At 34.8% G+C, this 14443-nt stretch overlaps 1 protein-coding gene across 1 annotated transcript in view; it reads right to left on the bottom strand.

Moving 5' to 3' along the window:
- Positions 1 to 14256, bottom strand: part of LOC144448682 (uncharacterized) — a 37736-nt gene extending 23480 nt beyond the window's left edge. Inside the window, exons 1-2 of the mRNA XM_078138968.1 lie at positions 13965 to 14256; positions 13360 to 13466 (exon numbers count right to left, since the gene is read on the bottom strand). Of these exons, the coding sequence (XP_077995094.1) occupies positions 13360 to 13466; positions 13965 to 14117 (260 nt within the window). The 5' untranslated portion in view covers positions 14118 to 14256. The remainder of the gene's footprint in view (positions 1 to 13359; positions 13467 to 13964) is intronic.
- Between the last annotated feature and the right edge of the window lie 187 nt (positions 14257 to 14443).

The raw sequence follows: 14443 nt of genomic DNA, 5'->3' as shown, positions 1-14443 counted from the left end.
TTTCCATGGTCTGCTACTTGCCTACCCCAACAACATATAGTACAGTGTATACAAATCTATGTAAGCTTTACCAATAACTACTCATACATGTAATATGCTCAAAAACCTTAGTTTTTGATGAAAACAGGTCAGTCAGTCAATCATTCATATCTTAAAAAAAGCCACAACTGGTAGTTGGTATATATTCATTATATGTAAACACAATGGTTAGATGTATCAGGTCAGTTGATAATCACAATACAAGTAATTGTCATCTGAAACAATGGAAAACCACAAGATTTATCTGATTACTGGAAATAAACAATTTTCTCTTTAAGTAAACAATAACATAGAGCTGGAATATTAGCATAACAAAGTCAATTGTTATGCAAATTAACTTCTACCTCTTTCAAGAAATGCTCAATTTATTCAGTTCACTACTCTGTTCATAATCTGTCGCAGTTTTATTTTAAAGATTTAGCAAGTTTAATGTTTTTATTACCACTTTGGTTTTCTATGAAGTTCCTGTGACTAAGATTAAGTTTGTGGATATCAGGCACTACACACATGTTCATTAATCATTCATTACAAATTGATACAGGATAAATGAAGATGCCTTGGTGTTACACTCATGAGACAAGTTTTCTACAAGAAGACTTTGACTTCACATGCAAAAGAAACAATTTAGAGCTGCTGTTCACAGTGGGGATGTAGAAGCTGGCAAGTTTACCATGTTGATTATCAGTTGGAAAGTAAACAATTGAAGACATTATAATCATCAAATCAATGTGTAATGTTAATATCAGTAGGAAAGTAAACAATTGAAGACATTAAAATCATCAAGTCAATGTGTAATGTTAATATCAGTAGGAAAGTAAACAATTGAAAACATTAAAATCATCAAGTCAATGTGCAATGTTAATATCAGTAGGAAAGTAAACAACTGAAGCCATCAAAATAATCAAGTCAATGTGTAATGTTAATAACAGTAAGAAAGTAAACAATTGAAAACATTAAAATCATCAAGTCAATGTGCAATGTTAATACCTGTAGGAAAGTAAACAATTGAAAACATTAAAATCATCAAGTCAATGTGTAATGTTAATACCTGTAGGAAAGTAAACAATTGAAGACATTAAAATCATCAAGTCAATGTGTAATGTTATATCAGTAGGAAAGTAAACAATTGAAAACATTAAAATCATCAAGTCAATGTGTAATGTTAATACCTGTAGGAAAGTAAACAATTGAAAACATTAAAATCATCAAGTCAATGTGTAATGTTAATACCTGTAGGAAAGTAAACAATTGAAGACATTAAAATCATCAAGTCAATGTGTAAAGTTTCCAGAAGCCTGTTTCTCTATTGCATTTGTAAAGAACAATGGTTTTGTCTGAATGTACCTCTCATCCACCTTAATTAATTATCATTTATCATACTCGTAATGGAAGTGACCTAATTTTGCAACCAATGTGTGTTTATTGTAGCATAACTGCTTAGTCAACATTGACAGTCCATCATCAAAATTACTACAATAGCTGAGTAAGACCAATACAAAAGAACCTTTTACAAAGATACTGTACTACCACAAAGGAGAGTTCATTAAAATTAATATGCCACAAAAATCATTGGTTTCAAATTACCAGTGTAAGATGTGCATAGTGTCACAGTGTGGAATTACTAGCCAGAGGGACATTCACAATATGAGAGTTTTCAGTTTCGTAGTACTCGGGCATTTTATGGTAATCAACTATTTTCTCAGGGGACACATCGTCATAAACCATGGCCTCTTTTATGGCACCATCCAAGACCCACCCATCAATAGGTCGTGGTTTCATTCACATATTTTTAAAGATCGTGGTTTCGTTCACATATATTTCATCCACAATGATAAGTTAGGAATAAGTAGTAACGATAATGATTAGTGTTAAATACACAGGGGAACTTACATTACCACATAATGTTTTGAAACAGTAGGCAGTTCATTGGCCAGATCATCATGATGTCATCACTCATGAATATTCATTATTAATCTAATATAATGGGTTTTCATCGTAAGCCATCGTTTTCATTTATAAAAAAATTTTAAAATATAAGTTCTGGTTTGCAAGAATGAGGGGATATTACTTCCGAGGTTTAAATATGGTGCAACATACAGAATAAAATATATTGCTGGCATTTACTGTACCTTATATAAAGGGATGCATATGCATTTGAGTTTTACGTTGGGGGGACCAAGATAACAAAATAGATAAAGTTGGTACTTCTACTGGGCGAAAAAAAATAAATTAAAAATGCAGTGAACCTCATTACATTTTGTTGTTTTCCAACTTTCTGGCAAACTACCCTTGACGCATCATACATACAAGTTATAATAACTCACTGTCAGTAATCCTCATTCTCCCAACTAGCCCAAAATTAAGTACAAGAACCAACAGCAGACAACTTGAAATGTACCACCAACACATATCAACCCTCTTCAACTAATCCTTCTTTCTGGATGCCATGACCTTATAGAACAGCTTACCACAAAGAACTATTAATAATCAATTTTGCAAGACTTTAAAAAACCTACACAAGAAATCAGCACTCCACAAGGTCCATCTACATGCCCACACTACCACTCTCATCAAAATCTTCCAATTATACTTATAATCTCTGTGGACCAAATTTTGAGGTGAGATTTTCAAGGTACTACAGGGGACACAACAACATATTGGTTCTTCAGCACTCTGAATAGGAGTTGTGTGTGTATGTGCGTGCTGTGACTACTTTTGTTATACTTTTCTTCTAAAATTTCATTGTGTCCCAATTATCGATTTGAAACGTAGAAAAATGTACAGGCCATAGACAAGGCTAGTTCCGCTAACTAATTTTCCATGGTCCATATCAGATAACAAATTACAATTGTGTATTTCTTTTGTATTCATTTTCTATATTTGGATCGTATGTTTCTTTGAAAGTGTAGCTTATTTTTGTTATCTGGTGAAATAAATTTCATTCATTCATTCATTCATTGCTATTATTGATCTGATTTTTCCTTACATCAAGTTTATACTGATAGAATTATATTTCTTCTCCACCATCTTTCTTTATCCAGCCAGCAAAAAGATCATTTAATAAAAATATGTATCTATTTAAGACAGTGACACATCCCCTTCCGTCACTTGTATTTTTCCTCGGTTGAATAAACAGAAAATATTACAAAATAACATCTAATTACTCAGTGTAAAATGATATTATCTATATAAAACCCATGTGTGCTTTATTCCACTTTGTAGGTGTCACAGATGTTAGCTAACTACTCTGTGCATGTGATGAAAGGCTTTTCCTTCCTCCCAGATGAAAGCACTTCTGCGTCATCCTTGACAAAAATAATTTTGTCTTTGTCACTGACACCACAGATGTTCACAAACACTATAACTCTGAATAAATCTACCAGGAGTGCCAAAGAAAATGACTTCCTGTGATACATGAGGTGTCCTTTCTCTAAAGAACTACTGGGTTTTCAAAATGTACACTAAAGACCCCCACAGCAACAGAGGAAGTACCCCCTCTAGTCTACGACAGCTGTCGCAATTACAATATGCCTCCTAGTATGGACATTTATGCTAATGTTTACCTGATTTTCTACGGTGTTACCAGGGTTCCCAAACTTCAGTAAAATACTGCAGAGAATGGCTTTTTGTTTGAGAGGTATTATGAATTACTAGGTTGTAATTAATGTGAAATATAGTTTGACTACTTGATGCTGTGAAAAAAATATATATTGTCTCGTAATTTCTTTTCACTGAACAGTTGTTTGTGCCAAAATAATATAAACATGAAAATGGAATCACTTTCATTGATAGATCTACATAATCATAGGCAATAGTACAGGCAGATTTATTCAAATCAATACATTTACTCAGAAAGTGACTTAGCTATCAGTACACTACAGCCAAAAATTGTGCATTGGCCGAAAATAAAATGGAGTGAAAATGCAAGCAAATATATTTCCATGATAATGCACATGTTCAAAAATATATACGTCCACAGTTCAAACCCAGCATGTTATAACTCTGCCAGGCAACTGTTTTGTCATCTAGTTTTACAAGTTGTATTTTATCTGGTAAGTTTTGTTTCAAGTCATTGCATGTCTTTTTCTACAAAAATCTGGGAGATACCAATATCAATATACCCTTTCCACTCCACAGCAAATTACATCCAAAAAAAGTTTGTGTACCATTTCGTTGACACCTGTAGGAGTGTAAACATTTTATTTTCCTAAGGTTGTATTCTACCAATGATATCTTTGCAATGACGACATGTTGACCCATGTACTTGTTTAGCATTCATTACTGTAATCTATGGTACCAGGGGGAGTATGCATACACATGCCAAACACACACACAATGAGTAACACCACAAATGTCACCACAATAGCACTCTCAGGGTTTGATTACCATGCCCACCTGATTTATTACTACTGATTGTAAAAACTGACCAACACATTTCAACTTTGAAACAATTGAATACTAAGAACTGTTCCTGTGAATAATGACAAGTTCTTTCTTGTCTTCAACCTGTGCCTTATTGTTCACCTGAACATCTTCCTGTCTCTGAAAAACATACCAAGGAGACAAAAAACCACCATGTGAACAAAGCTGTTACTTCCCCTCTCTGAACAAAGCATTCACTTCCCCTGGTTATGTAACCAGTATGACATTGAAAGTGGACAAAAGACAGAACAAAGGTTACTGATACATCACTCCCAACATCAACACATAGCTATCAATTAACTAGAGTGTTTTAAATCAAGGGCAGTAAGTAGGTAAAACCTACCTCTGTTTACCAGTCATTCTCCAAAAGTTTTAACAAACTTGAAACTGTATGTGTTGTACAATGTGCAAGAAACAATACTACTTTTGTGTTTTTCCTCTACGTTCTGTTACAATGATTCCCAAACTTTAGTAGAAACACTTAAATGAGATCATTCTGGTTCTCCATATATTTTGAACATTTTCCCAAGAATTGCTCGACACCAACCACAGTGCACCAATACATGTTCATTTAATGATTTATAAGTATTTTCAAAATGACCACGTCTTTAAGACACGTCGCCCACTCAGTGGTGGTTGACATACATATGTAATATATAAAACACATAACGACGCATAATTCTTGGAATATGTGAATTTCATTTGAAAACATCACACAAATATGAAATATGTATCTGTATGACCAAGAAAAGACGTCCATGTAGATCACATAATGATGTTAATCATTTATGGCATACATACGGATCCCTGAGAGAAGAATTTATATGATATGGTTCATGCATGTCAGATATTCTGAAAGTTAACGAGGTAAATACGATGTTATATGTGACCAGTGTGCCAGCTAATGATAGCCAAATTTTGTTGCTGTGAGTCAAAATGATAAAAAAATGGCATTTCTTGTGAGTCACCACATAGTAAGAGATAGGGGAACACCAAATTTTAGTGCGTCACTAGAAATTGTGTGCGTCAGTGGTGTGTCAAATTGGCATATAGGGGGCACACTGTATGTGACCTAGATTCAGTGGTATAATATCAATAATGTATGCACACATCAAAATTGACAAGGTAGCAAAGGACTGACATTTGTTAGTGAAAGGGAATAAGAACACTGTTACCTCATTATAAATAAACTTGAATTTGCATGTTTGCTAACTATATTGTGTCCGTACATGCAGGTACACTGAGATACTGCACCATAAACCTAGATATTTTCATGGCTAGAAATTTCACGATTTTACTGTCTTCAACTAGTTCTCAAAGACAAATTTTTACTAATTGCAAGACCACAGTGTGTTCGTGTGCAAGAAAGCATTTTAGTCACTACTTATTTTGCGTGTTTTGTTTTCCAGTAACATAAGTAAAAATCAGTCTTGAGCGAAAATTTCCAAATTAACAATGTACAACTTATACTCTCCAATATCAGGGCTTGAAATTAACAGTATCAATTTTTGTCATGGGGCTACTATAATTTGCAGTTAGTACCCCACTCAGGCTACCACTGATTATGTGATGATTTAAAGGATGGAAGATTTACAGACATGAAAGTATTTTAATAACAAATATATTTCCAATAGAGGAAATCTGTTTTCAGAAATATGGGCCTATTGGTCACTGAAATAGTAGCCCACTAAGACTGCCAAAGAAAAAAAATATTTTGAACGCTTGAATGTGGATCCAAATCCTATCATTTCAAACAACAGAAATCAACCACCTTAAAATATTATATGCAAATTAGCCGATCAGCAAGAAGAAAAACTCGGGGAGAATAGCCACACATTAAACGTTGTCATTTTAATACATTGATTTGAAATCAATCATCCTGTTACCTGTAGTCACATGGAATTTACAGATGAAAATGATACCATTTTCTTGGCGATTTATTTTCAGGCAAACATTATACCAGGTGAATAAGAATTAAGATACAATAACTTTAGAGCTCAAATAAATATATTTGTGACGAGAAGGCTAATCAGCTCAGGTGACAAAGACTGAAGTGTGCAGTGCAGTGTAGCCAGGTAACATATTTCACAAGTTGTGTTTTATGAAAGTATACAATGTAATTTGATATGTAGCCAGGTAGCATTTTTCACAAATTGTGTTTCATGAAAGTATACAATGTAATTTGATACCATGAGTTACTAACACAGATTAATGTAAATTTTGAATATATCTATTTACAATAATCGTAAGAAATTCTCAGTAAATATCAGGTAGCCTGTTGAGTTCTCCCCTAAGGTCTATACATTATAGAATACATAAAATACAATCTGGCCATATGCCTGTCAAGTACAGAAGAAAAAAAAGGGGGTGGTTTTCAGTTTTACAACTCTTTCCATTTTAGGTATACCCAGTACACATATGGCCAGGTTTACATCATATGGTGTGTTCTTTGATAAGTTCTTTGTTGACTCAATCTTTTCCAGAAAATAAAAAGCATAAATTTACATCATAATGATAATATTCTTTTGTTGTATGGATTACATATATATTTGTAGCTGTCAATTGTATTTTATTTCAGAACGATATCAGACACAAATCCATATTTTGTCATTTCGTTATGCTGCATTATTATATACAGGGTAAATTATACATGCGAAGCGAAGTCATTCAAATCAACACCATAAAATTTAAAAAATATACTGTTCTTTTTTTTTCCACATTGCCCCATGTGAACATACTTCAATATCATTACAACAGCATGTGCTGCCCATATTACCTTTCTATGATGAAACTGAAGGTAACTGAACAAAGAGTTTGCCATAGTAAAGTGCTCATTACAGCAAAGAATGTACTTAATTATGAACAAAGCATGGGGGTCACAAGTAACCATTGATATTGGAGGGCACGTTATCAAGGGCAATATACCTTGTGCCCTAGATTCTCTGAACCGCTTAGTACAACCATAGTTTTTTTCACAAATGTCTTTACACTCCGGAGGTTATAACAGATAAATTAGATTCCCAACAGCACATTTACTTTGTATAATATATGACACACAACCATCTTCCCATAGGCGTAATCCACAGGGAGAGGCTTACATAACCTAATACCTGAAGTAAGTGGATTTTAGCTACTAAAGTATGCAAAATTAATCGAAATCACTCAGAGCGTACCGCAATATTCATTTGTACATAATGAATGATAGTTAAGCTATCCGACTGCTTTGAATCAAGAATTTTATAATAAAGTATTACTGTAACTTTGGGTCATATTTTGAACGTGACACATTAAACTTAAGATATGTAATTAGGTCAGAAATACCCATAAATCTGGATGAGAAGTTTATACAGGAAGTAGGGCAATAATTCAAATTAGCATCCCTTTATAGTTGTGATTGGGGTATACTACTATAAATTGGTGTCTTGATACAGAACTAGAAACCCACTTCACTCTGGAAGTCCTACGGATGAATTATTATGGCTTAACCTTGAAAAAAAGCAATCCATGATAATTTCAGTAAAAACAAGAATAAATGTGAATATGATAATAAGCTTTTAACAAATGGAATACATTATTTTCTGTCAAGGTCTGGAAAACCTGATAAGAGAAATGAAATCTGGTAAAATCTAAAGCATACATTGTACCCTGTGCCGTAATTTTGGAGAACATTGATACATGTAGAAATACCACAGAAACTCTGGTACACAATGCTGACTTGCCACCCACCCACAACACACACACACTTAGTTTCTGTGGTATTTCTACAAAGTTTCCCAACCAGTGACTGGTTGGGAAACTTTGTAGAAATACCACAGAAACTCTGGTACACAATGCTGACTTGCCATCTACAACACACACTGGTTGGGAACCCTGGTAAAATACTGACAATCCCCATGTACATGTACATAAAGTCTACACATCAAAAATGAGAAAAAAAACACTGCACTGGTGGGTAATCATGGTAAAAATAAGAGTGAAAGTGTCCTTTAGTTTGACTAACAAATTGCGCATGTTTTCCCAGGACATTCCAGTGTCCGACTGCACTAACACTGAACCCATGAGGGATGGCCCTCACTGGATTTCTTGGAGGGCAAGCAATTATATGCTTAATTTCAACAACTATTCTTGTATGGGTAGAAACCACTTGCAAACCAATTAAGAGAGTCAATTCAGTTTGAACCGGATTCTGAATCAATTCATGTGGGGACAGGGCTGTATTTGTGTCTACTACTACCAATTTACAAAGCCAAACAACTAAGAGTAGTACCACACACATCCCCTGAATTTTTTTCTTGGAAGTATTTAAATAAATATATCTACATTTGAGCCCTCCAAGAGAAATGCAGAAAATACATCGTACATTTCAAATATTGTATTAACCCCTGTAAAAATGAACATCTTTAGAAACCAACTGGTTTGGAACTGTGTTTATTTTGACCACGATTTATCAAATGTTAACACTCCAGTTAATTACTTACTAAACATGTATGTGATTAAAGGGAATGTTAACAACAAGAATCTTTTCAGTTATCTATCTCTTGCTCAGATTTGTTTATTTTCATTTTTTTTTAAATTTCTTAATTAAGGAGTCACCTTAGGATTGATCACCTTATCAAGTGTGAATAATTAGAACCTTGAAAATAATAAGTCTGTGGCAATAAGCTGTTTTTTGTCTCGCGACAGATCTCACGCGATCACGCCATTACATCCATAGCAACCACGTGAGATGCATGATCGAGCTGAAAGTGTCAAACGTTTAGCAACACTATTGTTCTTAACATAATCGCACATAGCCACAGCGAAAGCTTGACTGCGATCACATTTGGCAACTGTCGTTGCTAGGCATGTTTGCATATCTCCCGAAATCTGCAACGAGACGTAAAATCCCTTATCTGGAAAGAAATCTGAGTAAAAATATCTCGTGTCAAGATTAGTGTATTTTCATATTTTTTAAATTTGTCAATTAAGGCGTCACCTTAGGATTGATAACCATATCAAGTGCAAGAGATCAATTAGAATTGAACACCTTGTGGCAACTATTACCTACATTACTCACCCGTATACACACCAAACAGTGTGAACATTCTAGTATACTTTATCATCTGATTCTTGTAAGCCAGAGCACATATTTCTGCTGAAGCAACACGTCAAAATATGTAGTTTTTTAAGTCATGGCGGTACCTCTTGAACGGTGCCATAAAGAGACTGTGGTTTACGACGATGTACCATATAAATATCTTCTTTATATGCATCAAATAAAAATATATGGAAAATACTACTTTTGTGTTTTTGGTAAGTTTATAAACCTACTCACCGACAAAGCCAATTTGACGTGCCATTGACACACACAATTTCTAGTGATGCACCAACATTAGGTGTCCCCCTATCTCTTACTATGTGGTGACTCACAAGAAATGCCATTTTTTCTTAGTTTGACTCACAACAAAATTTGGCTATCATTAGAGGGCACACTGCCACTCAAATAAAGATATTCCACCCAAACCTTCAGAATGGTTTATGTAATAATCAAGTATTGGTAAGAATGAATGTTCACAGCCTCTGTACTTAATAATTGAAAATTTCTAACATCTCAGTGAACCCAAAATTTTCGTTGACTTATAGTTGCACATCCCTGGCGATGCTGACAAGACATCAATATGATTTCGAATGTGATTTGCTTAATTTTTTTTAATGAAATGTTAATTTGTAATAATATATTGTTTGTATGTGTATTTCTCATAACAATATTTTAGAATACTGTAGAAATTAGAATACTTGATTTTCAAATGTTTTGTTTTTGAATTGGTTGCAATAGAAGTCATCTTCACTTTTGTACCTTTGGTAATTATCAAGTTGTATAAAAAGAAAGTCTACAATTATACATGTATGGCAATATCATGACAAATCATTATATTTATATCATATTTTAAAATTAAAATCTGAAAACTATGGTTCCTGTAAAATTAAAATATAGAAACTACACACCTCCAAGACATTTGAACTTGTCATTAGAATAGACATACAAATCGTAAACAATTTATTGTAAATTAGTAACAATCCAAATGTCCACCTTCTACAGGGAAATACATTTTACTGAGTTGGTTCTTACAATGTCATAATAATGTAGGTTTTTAAATAGCCCTTTCCAACTTTGTGCTCAAAGCACTTTACAATTATTACCCCTGGCACGGATCTATAGCAGCACAAAGGCCCTTTATACTTCATCAACTCCCTGGGAAGCATACAATCCACTGCAGCCTTTATAAGCACATAGGATTAAAGCATTCATATTGCAACCTCTATCCTACCAGGTCCCCAATTATACGGCTGGGTGGACTGAGGCACAGTTGTGGTTCAAATCTTGCCCAAGGACTTTAGCCACTCAGAAACAAACGGCAGTGATAGGGCTCGAACCTGCAACCTGTAGATTCCAAGCCTGCCACTCTAACCATTCACCCACCATAACTTCACAAATACATTAGTTTACTGTTTGTTGAATAATGGTACTCAATGTGTGGTTAATGCATGTAAAAAGAGGAGAATAAATGTTCATGGACTAAGAATTCATTGTATCAAATTATGAAAATTATACTGACAGAGTGCACGTTAAAACATTTCTTGCAAATGAATCCCAAATTTTCCCTGATGTCTTGAAAGCATTTCAGGGGTGAACTACAAACTACAATGGGCTGTTATCATGTATCTTGAAAGGCAAAATGTTTTATGTACATTTGCATCATAAAAAATTTATATGCACATGATCAGTTTCTTTTCTTTCTTATTTGTTTACACTAGTATGCAGATTCTACCTGAGATGCATGGCTGTATCAGTTGCTGTAGGATTAAAATCTAAAAAGAAATTCAAACGATTTTCTCTATTTTCTGACATCAAGAAATGAAATACAGATAAGGAACATTGTAGCATGAATGGGCAAACTTCAGAAACTACATGTCTCCTAAACAACTGTTTTTTTCATGCCTAGATATTAATCCTGACTCGAAGTGGGTCTTAATATTTAGATAAAAATATCCACTGAGAGCTATAGAAAAAATTGGGCCAGACGGGAGAATGATTCTGTGTAATCCTTATCAGGATCACACTAATGCGCTGACCGTGGATTGAAACATAGCCCTTTATCTATACACTTGCATGTACATAAAACTCACCTGGTATAACATATATGTTAATGTACGCCATAAATTGGGGACAAAAATCACCATATAGCACTGTAAGATTGATGCATGTAAACAGTGTATGCTACCCTACTGATGTCTATGACAATTGTCGGGTATATCCAAAAAATCTTGTTATCAATTCATTCACCTGGTTTGCCAGGGTGATGCGAAGTTATTAGTACGACAAAATTCCCGAAGAAGGTTGCCAGTGATTGGATAACATACATATACTGTATCACTCATTAACAATACAGCCAACATGTGCTTGTTCCCTTTGTTTTCTGACCAATCGGAATGAAAGTTATAAAGTGCTTCACATTAGCTCCAGGTTTGCCTAGCTGTTTTTTTACTACACAGATAAGATCTCATGACCACTATTGAAGAATACATGCATTTCATTTTCAGTACATAGAATATTAAGAGTAAATTCTTAAAACGAGTCGAAATAAGAGAATATGTTAAGATGGTCAAACTTAACTGCTTACAGCAGTTCACATATCTGGTACAAATGAAATAACCATATTGTTGTTCTTTACTTTGTACTTTACAAAATTCTCCTGGTTAATATTACAACCTTTGATTACGTAGTTTGTAGATAATCCTATATTTGACATACCATCCTATTGTACACCATGCTGTACTTTGACAACACGCATAATTCATTGAAGGCGTGCATCACTATATTTCCCTACACAAGTGCAAGTAGTTTTAGTATGATGGCCATGTGTTGAAAATCCATCAAGAATTTTTTAAATAAAGATGTTCTCTGCAATATTCAGCTGAACTGAGAGAAACTTGGTTATTTATTTACCCCCCCCCCCCCCACACACACACACACAGTGACACACTCATATTCCATAAACCAAGTTAAGTAGGTCAGTATTTTTTATGGTATTGGCATGTTATTTTTTAGTATGTTTTAACAAAAAAAGAGATATTCTAACTGAAGCTGAAGGCAACACAGAATTCGTATTCCCTGACGTCACCTAATCTATTTTTAATGGCAATATTAGTAGCCTTGCTGTGCTCCTTGTTTATTTAACAACTCTCCACCACTGTCTTCAAAAGGTGTGCATAAAAGACCAGAATTGAAAAATGAAGTTTTAAGTTGTTATACAGGAGTTCATAATGTAACTGCCTATGGAGCATTGGAGGTCCCTTCATTGTTTGCCAACACAAGGCCGTTTGTAACAAAAGACTTATCTGAAAAGGGGTTCACTTTGTATTTGTCTAGGTTGACATGTGATTGACCTATGCCATAATCTTTTACAATAAATTCAATTCTTGTACGTGATTATCCAATAGAAATGCAACCGCTACACTTGAGAGGGGACGATAGGAAACAAATAGTAAGACAGGGCTAGATCTGTAATAGCTGTTGTGCGATACAGAACGCAATGCGAGTGAACATTCACAACAAACAGTCAAACTGGAAACCATTCTGGTGGTGTGTGATATTAATTATAGGGGATTCTCATTGTTGCTTCTTCGGTGTAAAAAACAGTCGAGTAACTAAGTACAGGAGAGAAAGAAAACGTTCAAAGAAATCCAAGCAGGAAACTAAAAGTGTCTTCGTGAAATTGTGAGTAAGTTTGAGTCATCATTGTGAAACACGAGTGACTCGACTGGCATTTGCACCGACGCACTCGAGTCAACACGTTACACATTTACAATTCCCCCGACCGCTTATCGCATCGTGTGAATTCGAAATTTCCAACTTACGTGATGTCCCTTCTTTGGTAACAACCTCGCAAAAGTCGGAGTATTAAATCTGCCAAAAACGGGTGTAATTCTTGTTCGCAATCTGCGACTAAGGCATCTTCTAATTCCTACAGAAAATGTGTACAAATTATGAAAAAAAATTAGCAACTAGTGACTGTGTGAGTTGTGCAGAACAAACTGTCCAAGGTGAACGTAAACAAAAGACCTTGCTAAAAACTAATGAAATTCAAGGGCGGAAGAATCGCCATTTTAAAGGGCTAAACATGACCAAATTTGTAAGTAACAATAACACAGATACACCGTTTACAAATATAAAGAGGAATACAGTCCTTAAACTGTGTACTTGACTATGAAAATGTTGTTTTAACCTATGTACAGAGGCAGGAAGTACCAAAACATGGGTATGGCGCTGCACGTACGCACTCGTTCTCTACCACTAAAGACGACCCATAGTAGTTCCTGTTTCGTGAACTTTGTCGAGTAACTTTATCGTCCCATTCGACATTTTAAACTATCTGAACCACCGAGACAAACTCATTTCAGTGTAGTGTATCAAACTGTAACATATACTAGATAAAATAATACATAAATGGCGAACAACTGACCTCGATTTCAAAATCGGACAGGTTGAAAGCCGCCCGGAACAAGGAGCAAAAATGTGCGATCGCTGGGACTTCCCACCAACTACGAATTTCACTGAGATTATTGAAACATTTTTCCGTTTTATCCTCTTCTTCTGTCGTAGTTCCACTCTCCATGTCGAATTCCTACAAAACTTCGAAGACAATAGGGTATATATTGGGTAAAGATCACGAAAACTCGCCGTGTTTGTTGTTCATTTTAGGTTTGTTGAGTTGACCTTGCTGTGTGTACTACATAGACAGATGGCACTTTACTCTATAACGATGGGAATTACGGAAATAGCCGAAGGTACCCGAAACTTACCGATCAAACTTTACCCTCGTTCCAGGACAAAACTGGTATATTGGGTTCATTGACCATAAAACCAATGACCTACCACAGGGTAAAGGACCAATGATCAATTTTGTACTCGCGATTTTCCGGATTTCTAATATTAGTTTCT

Source organism: Glandiceps talaboti, chromosome 17 (genome assembly GCF_964340395.1).
Source record: "Glandiceps talaboti chromosome 17, keGlaTala1.1, whole genome shotgun sequence".
Lineage (NCBI taxonomy): Eukaryota > Metazoa > Hemichordata > Enteropneusta > Spengelidae > Glandiceps > Glandiceps talaboti.
This window is presented reverse-complemented; position numbering and strand designations above follow the sequence as displayed.